Source organism: Halichoerus grypus, chromosome 9 (assembly GCF_964656455.1).
Source record: "Halichoerus grypus chromosome 9, mHalGry1.hap1.1, whole genome shotgun sequence".
NCBI lineage: Eukaryota > Metazoa > Chordata > Mammalia > Carnivora > Phocidae > Halichoerus > Halichoerus grypus.
Window position 1 is genome coordinate 142,134,951 of NC_135720.1, and position 13,449 is coordinate 142,148,399.

At 43.5% G+C, this 13,449-nt stretch overlaps 2 protein-coding genes across 3 annotated transcripts; both read left to right on the forward strand.

Moving 5' to 3' along the window:
* Nucleotides 1-777: 777 nt before the first annotated feature.
* LOC118548393 (histone H1.3-like) lies at nt 778-1,503 on the forward strand. Its single transcript, XM_036112319.2, has one exon. The coding sequence runs from the start codon at nt 856-858 to the stop codon at nt 1,501-1,503; it is 648 nt and encodes a 215-aa protein (XP_035968212.1). The 5' UTR covers nt 778-855.
* Nucleotides 1,504-2,529: 1,026 nt separating this feature from the next.
* Nucleotides 2,530-11,186, forward strand: LOC118548420 (histone H2B type 1-M). Of its 2 annotated transcripts, none has more exons than XM_036112352.2 (2): nt 2,530-2,919; nt 9,781-11,186. In XM_036112352.2, exon 1 carries the CDS (start codon nt 2,530-2,532, stop codon nt 2,908-2,910), a length of 381 nt encoding a protein of 126 aa, XP_035968245.1. In that variant the 3' UTR covers nt 2,911-2,919; nt 9,781-11,186. The 2 variants fall into 2 exon arrangements, with proteins under 2 accessions (XP_035968245.1, XP_035968243.1); XM_036112350.2 differs by lacking the exon at nt 9,781-11,186 and adding an exon at nt 8,000-9,739.
* The last annotated feature ends 2,263 nt before the right edge of the window (nt 11,187-13,449 follow it).

Sequence of the window (13,449 nt, forward strand, 5' to 3'; positions counted from 1 at the left end):
AATGTAAATAAGATGATATTTTCAAACAATAAAGGGACCCAACTCTTTTTTACGCCTCTTCTAAATCCCCTGTCCTCACCTATGGCAAACATAAGCCCAACAACCATGTCAGGAGGATCATACATTGCTGCATTCCCCATTTTCCTAGACAAATCTTGAATGCTTGAAACCGCCAAACTAACTAACCCTGCAAAGTGTCACTAAAAGCTATGATAAAGGTTTTTCAGACAAAATAATGACTGTTCTTGTCAGAACTAGCTGTTATTCCAAGCTTCCTTTACTATCATTCTTGTAGAGAAATGGAGAAAGAGCCTGTGTTATTTCTCTTCATTTGAAACAGATTTTCTGGGTAAATCTCAATGAGAACTAAGCAGTTGTTGAATGTATGAGAAGCCAAGAATGTGTAGAATATCACTAGAGAGCAAGCGATGGAAAGCACAAAGGGAAGAATTTATATTTTAAACGAAAATCCAGAAGTTGTCTCTCTGACCTGTGAATCTCTCCGAGTGTCCGGGGCTTTTGAAAAAAGCTGCGACTAACGTGATAAAAACTGGAAGAAGAAAACATGAAGATCTCAAAGCCTGAGGTGTCCCGCTTCGCTATAGAATATAATCGGTGTGATTCCTCCACAGGAAATTTTATTTTTTTGGCTTTCCTCGGTTGTAACAAACACAATTCCGGGACAGAGCTGAGACTAGGCTGCTGTCAAGTTGGAGGACTGAGCTGGGAGCCAATCAGCGCGCAGCGTGGCGGTTGTATATATACACACGCGCACGCCAGGGCCGGGCAGCTCAACTCCGAGACTTTATTATCCTTTTTCTTTTCTGCTTTCAGCGTCAGGAATCCAAACGCACCATGTCTGAAACCGCACCTGCCGTGCCTCCTGCCCCTTCTCCCGCGGAGAAAACGCAGGTCAAGAAGAAGGCCCGCAAGTCGGCAGGTGCCGCCAAGCGCAAGGCGTCCGGGCCCCCGGTGTCCGAGCTCATCACCAAGGCCGTGGCCGCCTCCAAGGAGCGCAGCGGCGTGTCCCTGGCCGCGCTCAAGAAGGCGCTCGCGGCCGCCGGCTACGACGTGGAGAAGAACAACAGCCGCATCAAGCTGGGCCTCAAGAGCCTGGTGAGCAAGGGCACCCTGGTGCAGACCAAGGGCACCGGCGCCTCGGGCTCCTTCAAGCTCAACAAGAAGGCGGCCTCCGGGGAAGCCAAGCCCAAAGCCAAGAAGGCGGGCGCGGCCAAGCCCAAGCGGGCGACCGGGGCGGCCAAGAAACCCAAGAAGGCCGCGGGGGCGAGCACCCCCAAGAAGAGCGCCAAGAAGACCCCCAAGAAGGCCAAGAAGCCCGCGGCGGCGGCTGTCGCCAAGAAGGTGGCCAAGAGTCCGAAGAAGGCGAAGGCTGCCAAGCCCAAGAAGGCCGCCAGGAGTCCAGCCAAGGCCAAAGCCCCGAAGCCCAAGGCAGCCAAGCCCAAAGCGGCCAAGCCCAAGAAGGTGGCCGCCAAGAAGAAGTAAGCGAATATGGTATGGAATAGTTTAGAATCTTTAAAGGCTCTTTTCAGAGCCACCCCCAGACCTCAGGAAAAGAGCTGTCGCACTCTGCAGTGTAAGGGGGCGTGGCGGGAGAACCAGTGCACGGACCAGGGGCGGCACCTACCGGGACTCTAGTTAAGTGCACTCGGGCCTTTGAAAACTTAGTGCGGTTAGAAACTCTGGGATACTATTTTGAGCACTATTTCCCCCTCTACTCTCTTAACTGCGCTGTTTCCACATTAGTTGGCCCACACTCCACACGGTGCAATAAGGGGTGCATAAGTTGGGGGGCCATAGCTTATTTACAAATGTTACCCAGGCACCATGTGCTTGGGGGACGCTAGTGTGTTATGTCCTATATACCCACCGTAAAGATTTGACACTCAGTGGACCACTGGCATTCCTCTTAGATTGTTACAAAAGTACTTTAGCCACCAAGTCTATTGATAGAAAACCAAGAGACTAGGGAATAAAGAAGGCATTTCAAAAGTCACTGTAGTCCAGCATATTGCAGAAATCCTGGTTCTTTCCATTAGGTTGGTTAGCTGTAGCAGGAATAATGCGCATCTCATCAAGAACCACTTGCCCACCAGCTGCAGCATCTAGGAAGTCAAAACGAGATGAGAGACCCCTCCCAATGTAGGAAGTTTCACCAGCCAGCAAGAAGCTGTCCACACACAAACCGAAAGTTACAGTCTCTCCACGAAAGTTTCACTTACTCAAGGTTAAAAAAAGATACTTTTGCTTGAAGAGGATTATTTATAAGTAGCTTCTGGTAGCCTAGTCTAGACGTTCTGATTGGGTCGAAACAAAGCATCGAAGCAGCCAATGAAAAGCCAGGCCTTCAAGTATCTCTTACATTCGCATTTGTGACGACACACTGAAATTAATCCAATCGTGAATGACTTTACTAACCTCATTGGAATACCGCATCTATAAATAAACGTGGCCTTGCCAAGACAGATTATTTCCCCAAGTCTTAGCGTTAGTGTAGTTTTTAATATCGGGATGCCCGAACCCACCAAGTCGGCTCCGGCCCCGAAGAAGGGCTCCAAGAAGGCGGTGACCAAGGCGCAGAAGAAGGACGGCAAGAAGCGCAAGCGCAGCCGCAAGGAGAGCTACTCGGTGTACGTGTACAAGGTGCTGAAGCAGGTGCACCCCGACACGGGCATCTCGTCCAAGGCCATGGGCATCATGAACTCGTTCGTCAACGACATCTTCGAGCGCATCGCGGGCGAGGCGTCCCGCCTGGCGCATTACAACAAGCGCTCGACCATCACGTCGCGGGAGATCCAGACGGCCGTGCGCCTGCTGCTGCCCGGGGAGCTGGCCAAGCACGCCGTGTCCGAGGGCACCAAGGCCGTCACCAAGTACACCAGCTCCAAGTGAACTTGCCAAGTAAGCGTCTTGTGATCCCAACCCCAAAGGCTCTTTTCAGAGCCACGCATGCTTTCAATAAATGAGCTATAATTCTCTTTCTAAAAGCTATTCTCAGATGTATCCTACCAAGCTGAAAGCTAATTACGACTCTTCATTTTCAATTAGGGCTGAGAAGCATGTGCACGTTTCACGGTCAATTAAAATACCTACCAAAAATTGAGCGCTCACTATGAGCAAAAAGCGGTTCTATACAACCATTATTCCTTTGGTTTCACAAAACTAATAATTCTAAATGAAAATACCATTTGGAATGTAAAGCCCCCGTTTCCGCGTGCAGGCCTCCAAATTCATCGTGACATTGTTCAGGAACTTGGTAAGGATCACTTACCCGGGGCACAAAATGGCAGGCTCTGAAAACTTTGTTCTGCTCAGAGCTTTGCTTTTTCTTTTTAGCATGTAGGTTTGTAATACTGAAAAAACCCGAAGACAATATGAGCTTTCACAGAAATCTTACATAGGCTTTCCTGGTTTGCTACCTTTCCAATTGTTACCTTTTCAGCTGGGGGGGCCAGGGGGCGCGGGTGGGGGGAGCGCGGTGGGGGGCAGTCTGTGTTGTATGTGCTGTGTCCTAAAGGCACAGAGGGACAGGAAAGGGAGCCTGTCCTGTCTTAGAGAGGCCTTCATCCTGTCAGCTATTATACCTTCTCTCCTAGGAAGCTCTTTTCCATTTACACTCTTCTTCCGGCAGCATTTAGCTGCAAGGCCCTCTGGGTCACAAGAGAGAAGCCCACTACTCAATCCCGTAAGGTGTCTGACTGATTAGGCGAGAGTTACCCCAGGACTGAGGCCCCCTTCTCAGTACCCAGGACTCTTTCCCCATGTCCCCAGGAGGCAAGGACTGAGAGGAGGGAGAAAGGGAAGGGAAGCCCTTCCTGGCAGGACGTGGCTTCTGCTGCACATGAGAAACTTTCCTGGTGTAGCTGACAACCTGACCTGTGACATCCTCACAGCAGAAGGATGAACTAGAAACGAACACACATGCGCACCCACCCCTACCCACACTCACCATAGAGGATTGCAACAAGAGTGCCCTGAGCCTCAGGGCTGAGCGAGGTAGATTCTGCCACGGAGAATTTGGGCTACAACTCACTTGTTTCTGCCATTAATATCACAGGGATTCAGAATACACCCAGGCTGAGAATTAATTTAGGGATATCCCAAGCTGGTGCCCCTGAGCACCTGGTAAATGCAAAGACACATCCTCTGTGGAGGAATAAGCTTCATTTTAGGTCTCAACAAATCCCCACAGATAAGATAACAACAAAAAAAAAAATGAATGAGCAGCTTCACAACCAAAATCAACACACATTTCGACAAGACACTGTCACCAAGAATAAGAGAAGCACACGATGGAAACAAAAAGAGTACAAAGAAAATTAGCAGATATAGATTTCAGATTGCTAACTTTAATATATTTAAAAAGAAAAAAAAAGGACTATTTGAAATATGCTGAGGGACTAAGAATACAAAGAATTTTCCAAAAAGATTTGAGAGAACCAAATACAAATTCTAGAAATGAATGTATATAATTATAATTATAAAAAAATTAAAATTAAGGGCTTGCTGGAAAGGCCAAATAGTCAATTGGCCCCAGATGGAGCAGACTTTATCCAAAATGCAGGGAGAGAGATGTAAAAGTGAATTTAAGAGACCTGGAATTACTAGTAAATTTGTCTGCCATATGTCTAATCATGATACCACAAAGACAACCAGAGAGAATGGTGCAGGTGTGAGCTTTCAAAGATCATGGCTGAGAATTTTTTAGAGTTGATGGAGTACTCATGTAATTAAAAATAAAATAGAGTGAAACTCATACAATAAAAGGGGGGTCACTCTGTCACACTGTGAACTAATCCCCGTAAATTCTCACAACAAATGTAAGGCTGATTTTCACAAGGTTCTGCTTTCTAATCTGTTCTGATAGATGGCATCAGACTGAAGCACTTAAAAATTCTTGGGGGGCGGGAGGACAATTGAGAAATTGATTATTTACATGCACTTTATATCTATCTGATTACTAAAGTATGTCAGTTTAATCAATAGTTAATGGACTGTTGACTGGCTTTTTCAGTCCATTAAATCAAAAAGTTTGATATTCTTTCCAATATCTATTTCTGTTAATTACTTCCATCATGTTATTGTGTTAGCTAAAATCACAAACTATTTGCCATGTTAGCTCTGCTAGCAGGCATCACGGTCTTTTTCTTCCTTCTCATTGAAGTGGCTTTGGTCGTTCATGCCTCATGAAAAACTTGTTTGCCTGCGTGCAAATGTGTGTGAGTGTGTAATCTGTATGTGTTGATTAGTTTCCTTCTAAATATATTTTAAGAGTTTTTATTAGGAATGATATGTGAATTTTTGGCATTTGATGGAATCATGTGCTTTTCCTCCTTTATCTGCTACAATGAAGTATAGGTAGATTTCCTAATGTTACTCCATACTTGCATTCCCAGGCCAAATCTTATTTGGTCATGTTGTATTATTATCTTAAATACTGGCTGCACACATTTTAATATGTCAGAGGGATTTTTCCTCCTCTATTCATACATAAAATCATTCTGTGATTTTTTCTTTTGGGTTCATCCATATAGATGGTGTCATTAAGATTATGGTAACTGCAAAAATCTTAATTATGGCCTCTCCTCTATTATTTACTGCTATGTAACAAACTACCTAAAAACTCAGCAGCTTAAATCAATGAACATTTGTTATCTCATTTTGTTTCTGGGTTGTCAGGAATCCAGAAGTGACTTGCTGGGAGGTTCTGGCCACGGTCTCTCAGGTTGAGGTCAAGACGTAAACATGGGCTGCAGTCACCTGAAGGCTTGACTGTGACTGGAGGGTTCCCTTCCAAAGTTGGCTCACTCCCATGCTACCCACGTTCCTGTTGGCTCTTGGCAGGAGGACCTTAGTAGGACCTCCATGCCTTGCCACATAGACCTCTCAGGAGGGCTAATTGATTCTCTTCCACAAAGACAAATCATAGAGAGAGTGGGGGAGGGATTAGCCACAAAGTCTCTGAGACCTACTTTCAAATGTCACACGCTGTCACTTCTGCCACTTTCTATTAATTAGAAGCAAGTCACTTAAATGTGGCATATATTCAGAAGGTAACAAGGCTCCATCGTTCAAGGTAAGGATAGTACATTTGTGAACATATTGCAAAATCACCATATCATTTTTTTATGCTTTAAATACTTGATTGTAAAAAGTATTTGTGCTTTAAAGGGTAGACAGAACTCAGCTGTATAATCCCCTGGACCTAATACTTTTATACGTGGTAGCTTGTTCAGAATTCCAGGAAATTAGACTGCAATTGACCACTATCCACAGAGACAAAAACCAATAAAACTCCCACATGATGTCCTGATGGACTTTTCCCTGAGATTGTAAGGAACCAAACAGTGGTCTCTGCAGTTACATAAAACCAGCACATTGCAGGTGCTTATAGAAAATACTGAATGAATCGAATCAATTCATCTGAGAACTCCTAACCAGCCACCTGTACAGTGAATCTCTGGTTCATGATGGTTGTACGAATGTCCAACAAAATGGATAGGTATGAAAAAAAAAACTAAAAGTGAAAAAAAATACAATAAAAAGGAAAAACCCCAGAAAATACTTTGGCTTATGAAAATATAAGAAATTAAGAATATGGAAAAACACAAATTAATAAAATTTGCAATTGGACAAGAAGTTAAAGCTAAATTAATAGATTTCAAAGGTAGAATTTGAATTGATGATTGAGTCAGACTTAAAAATAAGCTACCATGTTTAAAGTGAAAGGTAACAGATTAAGTGGTAGCAAAAGGGCATAAAAGAAGAAATTAAAGAGCATAATTTAGTCATGATGGCTTATAAGGAGATCCTTGACGTGTGTCAAAATTCCTTGCTCAATTGTACCATGGCAATAGTTCAGAATATTTCTTATAAATCAATCATTCAAGAGGTAGTCATTGAATATTTTTGGGCCAGACACAGGCATGGGCATTAGAGATACAAAGAGAGATGAGGTTGTTCTTGACCTTCTGGAGCCCTTAGGTTTGTAGACCATAAAGGAAAGTCAAGCTAATTGCCTTTTTTTTTTTTTTTAAATAATCATTCACTAAGACCTAAAAAAATGTTTATCACTCTTTGGAAATCTGCTGGCAGATGAATAGACTTGGGCTCATATGGGAACTACAAAATTAATTAAGTTAGGCAAAATATTCATCCAAATATGTGAGTAATAAACAGAATACAGTAATACTAATACCATTGTGACATGGTGCAAAGTTAAGGAACAGTCCCATTAGACTGCCCTCATGTCTGACATCAACTGCAAAGTTGATGGGTCTCCAAATCCATCCTCAGATTTGGTAATTCTTTAGATGACTCACAGAATTCACTAAAACTCATTATACCCAAGGTTGCGGTTTACTATATAAAAAAGATAGATTAAAAATAAGCCAAGGTAAGAGGCACATGAGCAGAGTCTCAGAGGTTTCCAACTCAGAGCTTCTAGTAGTCCTTTCCCTTTGTGGATGTGGGGAGTATTAATACCTCCTGCAGCACAATATTGTAACAACACAATACACATTGCCAACCACAGGGCTTTATCACGTAAACATGGATGACCGTCCACGTGGCTGATCTTTTAGTCCACAGTCCCCCTGGAGGTCGTCCAGACGCCACATGGCCCAAAGCCTCGAAGATAAATGATATTATTACACTATTCTGTGCAGCCCAAGGCCTCTTGGTAAACAAAGATACTCTTATCCTGCAGGACATTCCAAGGGCCTAGACATCACCTCCCAGCAAAGGGCAAAGGCCACACCTCCCTTTGGATAACGTTAGTGCTTTACTACACACATAGTCCGAAGAAAAATGATACTTTTTACAGTTTTGAATTAGATATCTGTCATTGACCATAACTTGAATTCTCCAACTATTTGCATTTGATGGTTCTGTCACATAGTTTCGACTATTTCGATTGACTGCGGACCCAAAAGTTATACAGAGTTTTCTTATGGAAGGCTATTTTTTGTACTTTATTTAGATGAACGACTTCAGCAGTCTCCTCCTTGACTTATACTCCCAACTGCCTTCCAAACCTTGGCTGCAGGAAAGAAGCCTGAGGAGAGGTGGAGATCACGTTGGGGGAAGTTCCGGGTTCTTGAGCTTCATTCTGGTGGCGTGCGTTTGCAGCGCTACACAGGAAGAAAGGCTCCCTTTGCTTTACTTGGACAGCAGCATTTGAGTGACTTTTCCTTTCATAACCATGACATCTGCTACCATGGACAGGGAACAGGAATTGTGGAAAAGTGAAGGACTAAAGTTTTAAACGAATTTGGTCTAAAAGTTTAACCATGAAGGTTAAGCTGAATCTCATAAGTACAAAACAATACAAGTATCACAACCAAGGTATGGCTATTTTTTAGGAAAGACAGAGGAGCATAGGGGAAAGAATAAAGGTGAGAGAAATCGAGAGGGACTCAGAAAAAGAATGGAAGAAGCAAATGGCTACTACAAAAGGACAGACGGAGCCTGAAGACCACAGAGAAGCCACAGAGCACGCTAGTCAAAGAAAGCAGAAAGGGAAAAGAGGGAATTGAGCGGATAGACCTTGTCATGTTTTGGATGCTTCAGCTGGGTATACCACCTGTTACACACTGAAATACTCCCCGCATTTCTTGGGTTTTGGGGTGAGTGGATGGATTACAGAGTTACCACATCTGGGAGATTCTCTCTGATCAGCGAAAGTCCAATGGCGCCCTTCTATCCCATTCTTAACTTATTCTGTTCATTCTTCATTACACTTAGCAAAAGTGACATGAATTTGTATATTGTTTCTTTCGTCTTCCCATTCTCCAGACAGCAAGCGCCACTGGCAGGGTTAGTCTTTTTTGCTGCTGACTCCCGAAAGCCTAAGGCTGTTGCAGGCACACAATGGGCTCTCAGTGAGGATTTGCCGCATTCATAACTAATTAAAGTATATGTATATCTATAACAACAGGGATAGGGGCCAGAGCTGAGTTGTTGCAATGGTTCAATAAACTAAGTGACTCAGGCTTTTTGGGACTTATTTTCCACATGTATACAACAACAATAAAATAATTCTAAGAAGTAGTGCACTATTAAGGATTAAGTGAGATAAATCATGTAAAGTTCTTAAAATGCTCATAGACATTTAGTATACACTTAACAATTGTTAGCAAGTACTATATTTTCTTTAGTCACTGAATTAAAAGGACAATCAGAGTAGTCAGTTCTTCTCAGGTCAAAAACTAAAGAGAAAATATGAGCTTTGAACTGCTCAAATCCCACCTGAAGAAGTATATTTGGGGGATTTGGAACAAAGATCATCTTGTTCAGGAATATCTCTTGACTAAGCATGGTTTGAGACATTATCTGTTCATGCTAAAAATGACTAAGGCATAGGTAATATTGGAGTAAAGATATCTCATAGCACATTATACGAACATGTGTTAAAAGACCTCTCTTCCCTGTACATCAAATATCAATACTGACTGCAAAATGACACCGAAGAAATAAACCATTTTTATTTCTTCAGTTATAGGAGAGAGATGCAGAGAAGAAATGAATGCAATGAGTAACTGAAAATGTGGATGAGCTCATAAATTTATGAAGTATAAAAGTCTGATCCGCCTGAGAATGATTGATTAGTGTGTATATCCTGCTCAAATCTAACCTGTCCTGGTTTGTTTTACACTGATTCATCAGGAGAGCATTACCTCGGGAAGAGCCTAAATAAAAGTGGTTTAGCATTTTCACTGTATTTTTGCTCTGATTATAAAAATAGCATTTACTTCCTTACAGGCCCAGTGACTGGGAATTCATTATTTACCATGCAGTACCTTTGATGGAGACGTCTAAGTGAGGGCAAAACGTCTGTAGATGAGACGTTATGATTCATCAGACCTGGAGAAATGGAATTCTGCAGTCATTGTTGATTCAAATCCCTCTCCCAGATCTCGCCTTTCTAGACATATTTATTTTTCACCTTATACTCTGGCATCGAAGTCTGAGTGGGTAAGGGCTAAGCCCTGTTTTGGCTTTGGTAACGATCCTGAAGGTAAACAGCTCGGTTTAGCTCAGCTCACATTTGAAGAGTCACCTCCAGCACCCGAACTAAGGGAAACACAATACTTCAAAGCAGTCCCAAACTTCAGCGTGCACCCAAATCACCTGAAGCGTTTTTTAAAGCACGGATTGCTGGGCCCCACCTCACAGATTCTGATGCCCTGGACCTCTAGCAGGATCGGATTATTTGCATTCCTACACTATCCAGGTGCTGCCGATGCTGCGGGTCCGGGGACTCACGCCAGAGAACTGCGCTTCCGACCGGAAGAGGGGATTTCTTCGAAATACTAGTACCGAACAGCAACACAATTACACTCCGGTTTCAACCGGACCTGCAGAGTCCTAAAAATTGGCAGCGGCCGTCATCCACCCTCCGCGTCCACGCAGGCGTGGAAGGGACCCGGCGGCCCGGCAAGCCCCGCCCCCTCACCCCAGTCTCCTGGCCACGCCCTCCACACCGCCCCCTCATTGGGCCGTTTCCGCGCACGCGTCCCGCCCATTACGCCTCCCGTCACGTTACGTTCTTCCGGCTCCCCCGCGGGGTCGCGCGTCTTCTCGCTCGTTCCCGCCGCCTTCGCCGGGGCGGGTTCCCGCGGCGCCCCCTGCTGGTGCGCAGACGCTGGTCACCCGGCGTCGCGGAGCTGCGGCTGGCCCTTCGCCGCCAGGCTCTGGGCGGTCGGCGGGGAGGAACGCAGAGCCGAGCGCTGTGCCGCCGGAGCCGCAGGGCGGCGGTGTCCCTGTGTCCCTCCTGTCCGTCCTGTGCAGTGGCCGAGGGACCCTCCCAGCGCCGCCGCGGGGCCGCCGGCTCGCGCGCGCCCTGCTCACGGTCCTCAGGTTTCTAGGCCGCTTCCTGCGAGTATTTGATTACATAGATTCTCATGGTATTCGTTCTAATCCACGTCTTTAGAACTGCTTTTAGATTGCAAGCATGTGAGAAGATTTTTATTTTTACTATCTTAGAAAAATCCTTCCTATGACTCTTCAGATGATGATGAAAGAGTGCAGTATATATGAAACTGGTTTTTTGGTATGTATTGTTATTTTTCTGAAGCCAGGGTTGAAATTTTGAAATTATTAAATGTGTACCTTGTAATAAATCAGATATTCTGTTTGCGTTAAGTGCAGAAGTCACAGATGAAGTATGTTTATCGTGTTGTTCAGTTTTCTATAACCATAAGCATCTTCCTTGGTTGGTATATGAAATTCTAGAGTCGGACGCTGAAAGCTTGCCCTACAATTGTAACCGTGAAGTTCTAATCCTGGCAGTTCCTGCGATACATAGTAGCTGTGTGGTCAGGCGCGTCAGGGCCCTGAATGTTACATCGTATCACTGGACTTTTATTTGTCATTATGGATTATAGTTCTTTCTCATCTCCAGAAGTTCTATTTTATTACTTTTAAAAATGGGCCTAATTTTGAATGTCCCTTGCTTTTTGCTCGTATTATTCCATTTTTACTCCTTTAAACTTTCAATAGGTATTTCATAGTGTCTATCTGATAATTTCAATATCTGAAATATTTTTCTGAGGGAGAGGGGGGATCTCTTTTTTATTTGGAAGCCTAAGTCTTCATCGTGTGGTTTCTTCCTCAATTAGGTCACATTTATTATGAGTTTATATTTGGACACCCCAAATTGCTAGGAGAATGCCTGGCAGGTAATATGTGCTCAGTAAACAATGAATGCATGAATAGTTGGATGGATGATAGATAGATAATAAATAATTGGTGTGTAACCCAATAACGGGTTAAAGATGCGTCCTTCTTGAAGAGGTTTAAGCTTGCCTCCATGAGGCAGTAGAGGGCGCCCACGGCTCTTTAATTTCAGGAAGCTTTCACTGAAAGTCTAGACTCTAGGTCTTTGGAGAAACCCTTGTAAATTTCCTCTGCCCTTCTCCATAGCGCCACTTCTGAGACAAACAGGTTTCTTAGAAATCTATGCTAGATTTTTTTTTCCTCAAGCCTAAACTTTCTCAAGAGCCCTGGCTCTATGCTAGGTGTCTCCAGTTCAGTTGAAAGGCCTAGAACCCTCTTTTCCCCAAGAGGCTGCCATTAAGTGACAAAGTGCAGAATCTTAATGACATTTGTCCCCAATGAACCCAATCTACTGTGTTTATTAGTCAGGCTTCAGCTCCTAGGTGTGTATTGTTCTGGGAGATTGGGGGGTTTTCTTTGGTTTCTTGTTGTCTGGGCCATGATGTGCTAGGGTGTGTTTGTTGTTTATTGAGTCCTTAGCTATTTTGCTTCAGGATGGCTTTTCAGAATATCTTGTTGTCCACACTGGAACAAAAGTCCTTACAGTGCACCTCTCTATCCCCACTACTACTTTGAGCCTTAAAATTTGTTTAATATTAATACTGCTATACTTGCTGTCTCGTGGTACCATTTTCTAGGCATATTTCCCCCTCATCCTTATTTTTTCTTTATTATTATTTTTTAAATCCATGCATGATTTGTTTTCAGATTCAAGAGGTACACCATCTAACATATTTTGTATTATACACACTTTTTTGATTTATAGAAAAAGAAGCATCATAAAAAGATAAAATATTGTACATATTCCAGACATTTAATGTCGGGGAGAAAGAATTCCTTTGCACTTCAAGTTCCTTTTAGCTGGACTAAAAATAAAATTGATATGGGACAGATTAACAGTTGAAAATTAAATTTAATACTGTACATTATGGGGAATCCACATAGACATAGACATTTCAAAGACAGTCAGGCAAAATAAGGAACATATGTTATTCTGAACTAAGGAGATGGAGGGAAGGGTCTCAGACTTCAGAGGGAGGGAAATAATTCACAGGGGGATAAGAAGAGCAGATGTTTGGTAATTAGATGTTTGCCCTACCATACAAATGGGTCACTCAGATAAAATTTATCTCTGTTAATAAACCTTGTTCTAGGAGAGACCACCAATTTAGAGTCTTCTGTTTGGTTAAGGGAGAGACAAAAGTTTTCTTGAGACTGCTGGGTATCAAGTGCCTTAGCTGAAAATAATCCACATGCCAAGCGGCACATTGGGGCATGGTGGGGGGGACTGTCCTGAGCCCCTTCAGTTTCCCCATCTGAAACTCCATTGGGAGTTTCACATATTAAGAGTTGAGCAGGTAGGTTGTTTCATCTCATTGATCTAGTCCCTTAGCCCTGACAGTAGTTCAGTTTAGTCAAACTCATTTCAGGAGGCAATAATCCAGATGTATTCTCTGAGTTAGGCCTATGGTTCAAGTACTCAGGTAATAAATAAGAGGCATTTCTATGGAAACAAAAGAAAAGCAATGATTAACGATTGGATCAAATGTTAACCCAGTTTTTGAGTCTCAGGATAGCCAGTTGAGAAGACTTCTAGATGTCAGATTTGAAGCATCTTCAACTAGAGTGAGGGCAGGTCCTGGCAACCTGACA

Excerpts from the sequence above, each read along its gene's own strand:
- LOC118548420 (XM_036112352.2), top strand. The coding sequence starts at position 2,530 with ATGCCCGAACCCACCAAGTCGGCTCCGGCCCCGAAGAAGGGCTCCAAG.
- LOC118548393 (XM_036112319.2), top strand. The coding sequence starts at position 856 with ATGTCTGAAACCGCACCTGCCGTGCCTCCTGCCCCTTCTCCCGCGGAG.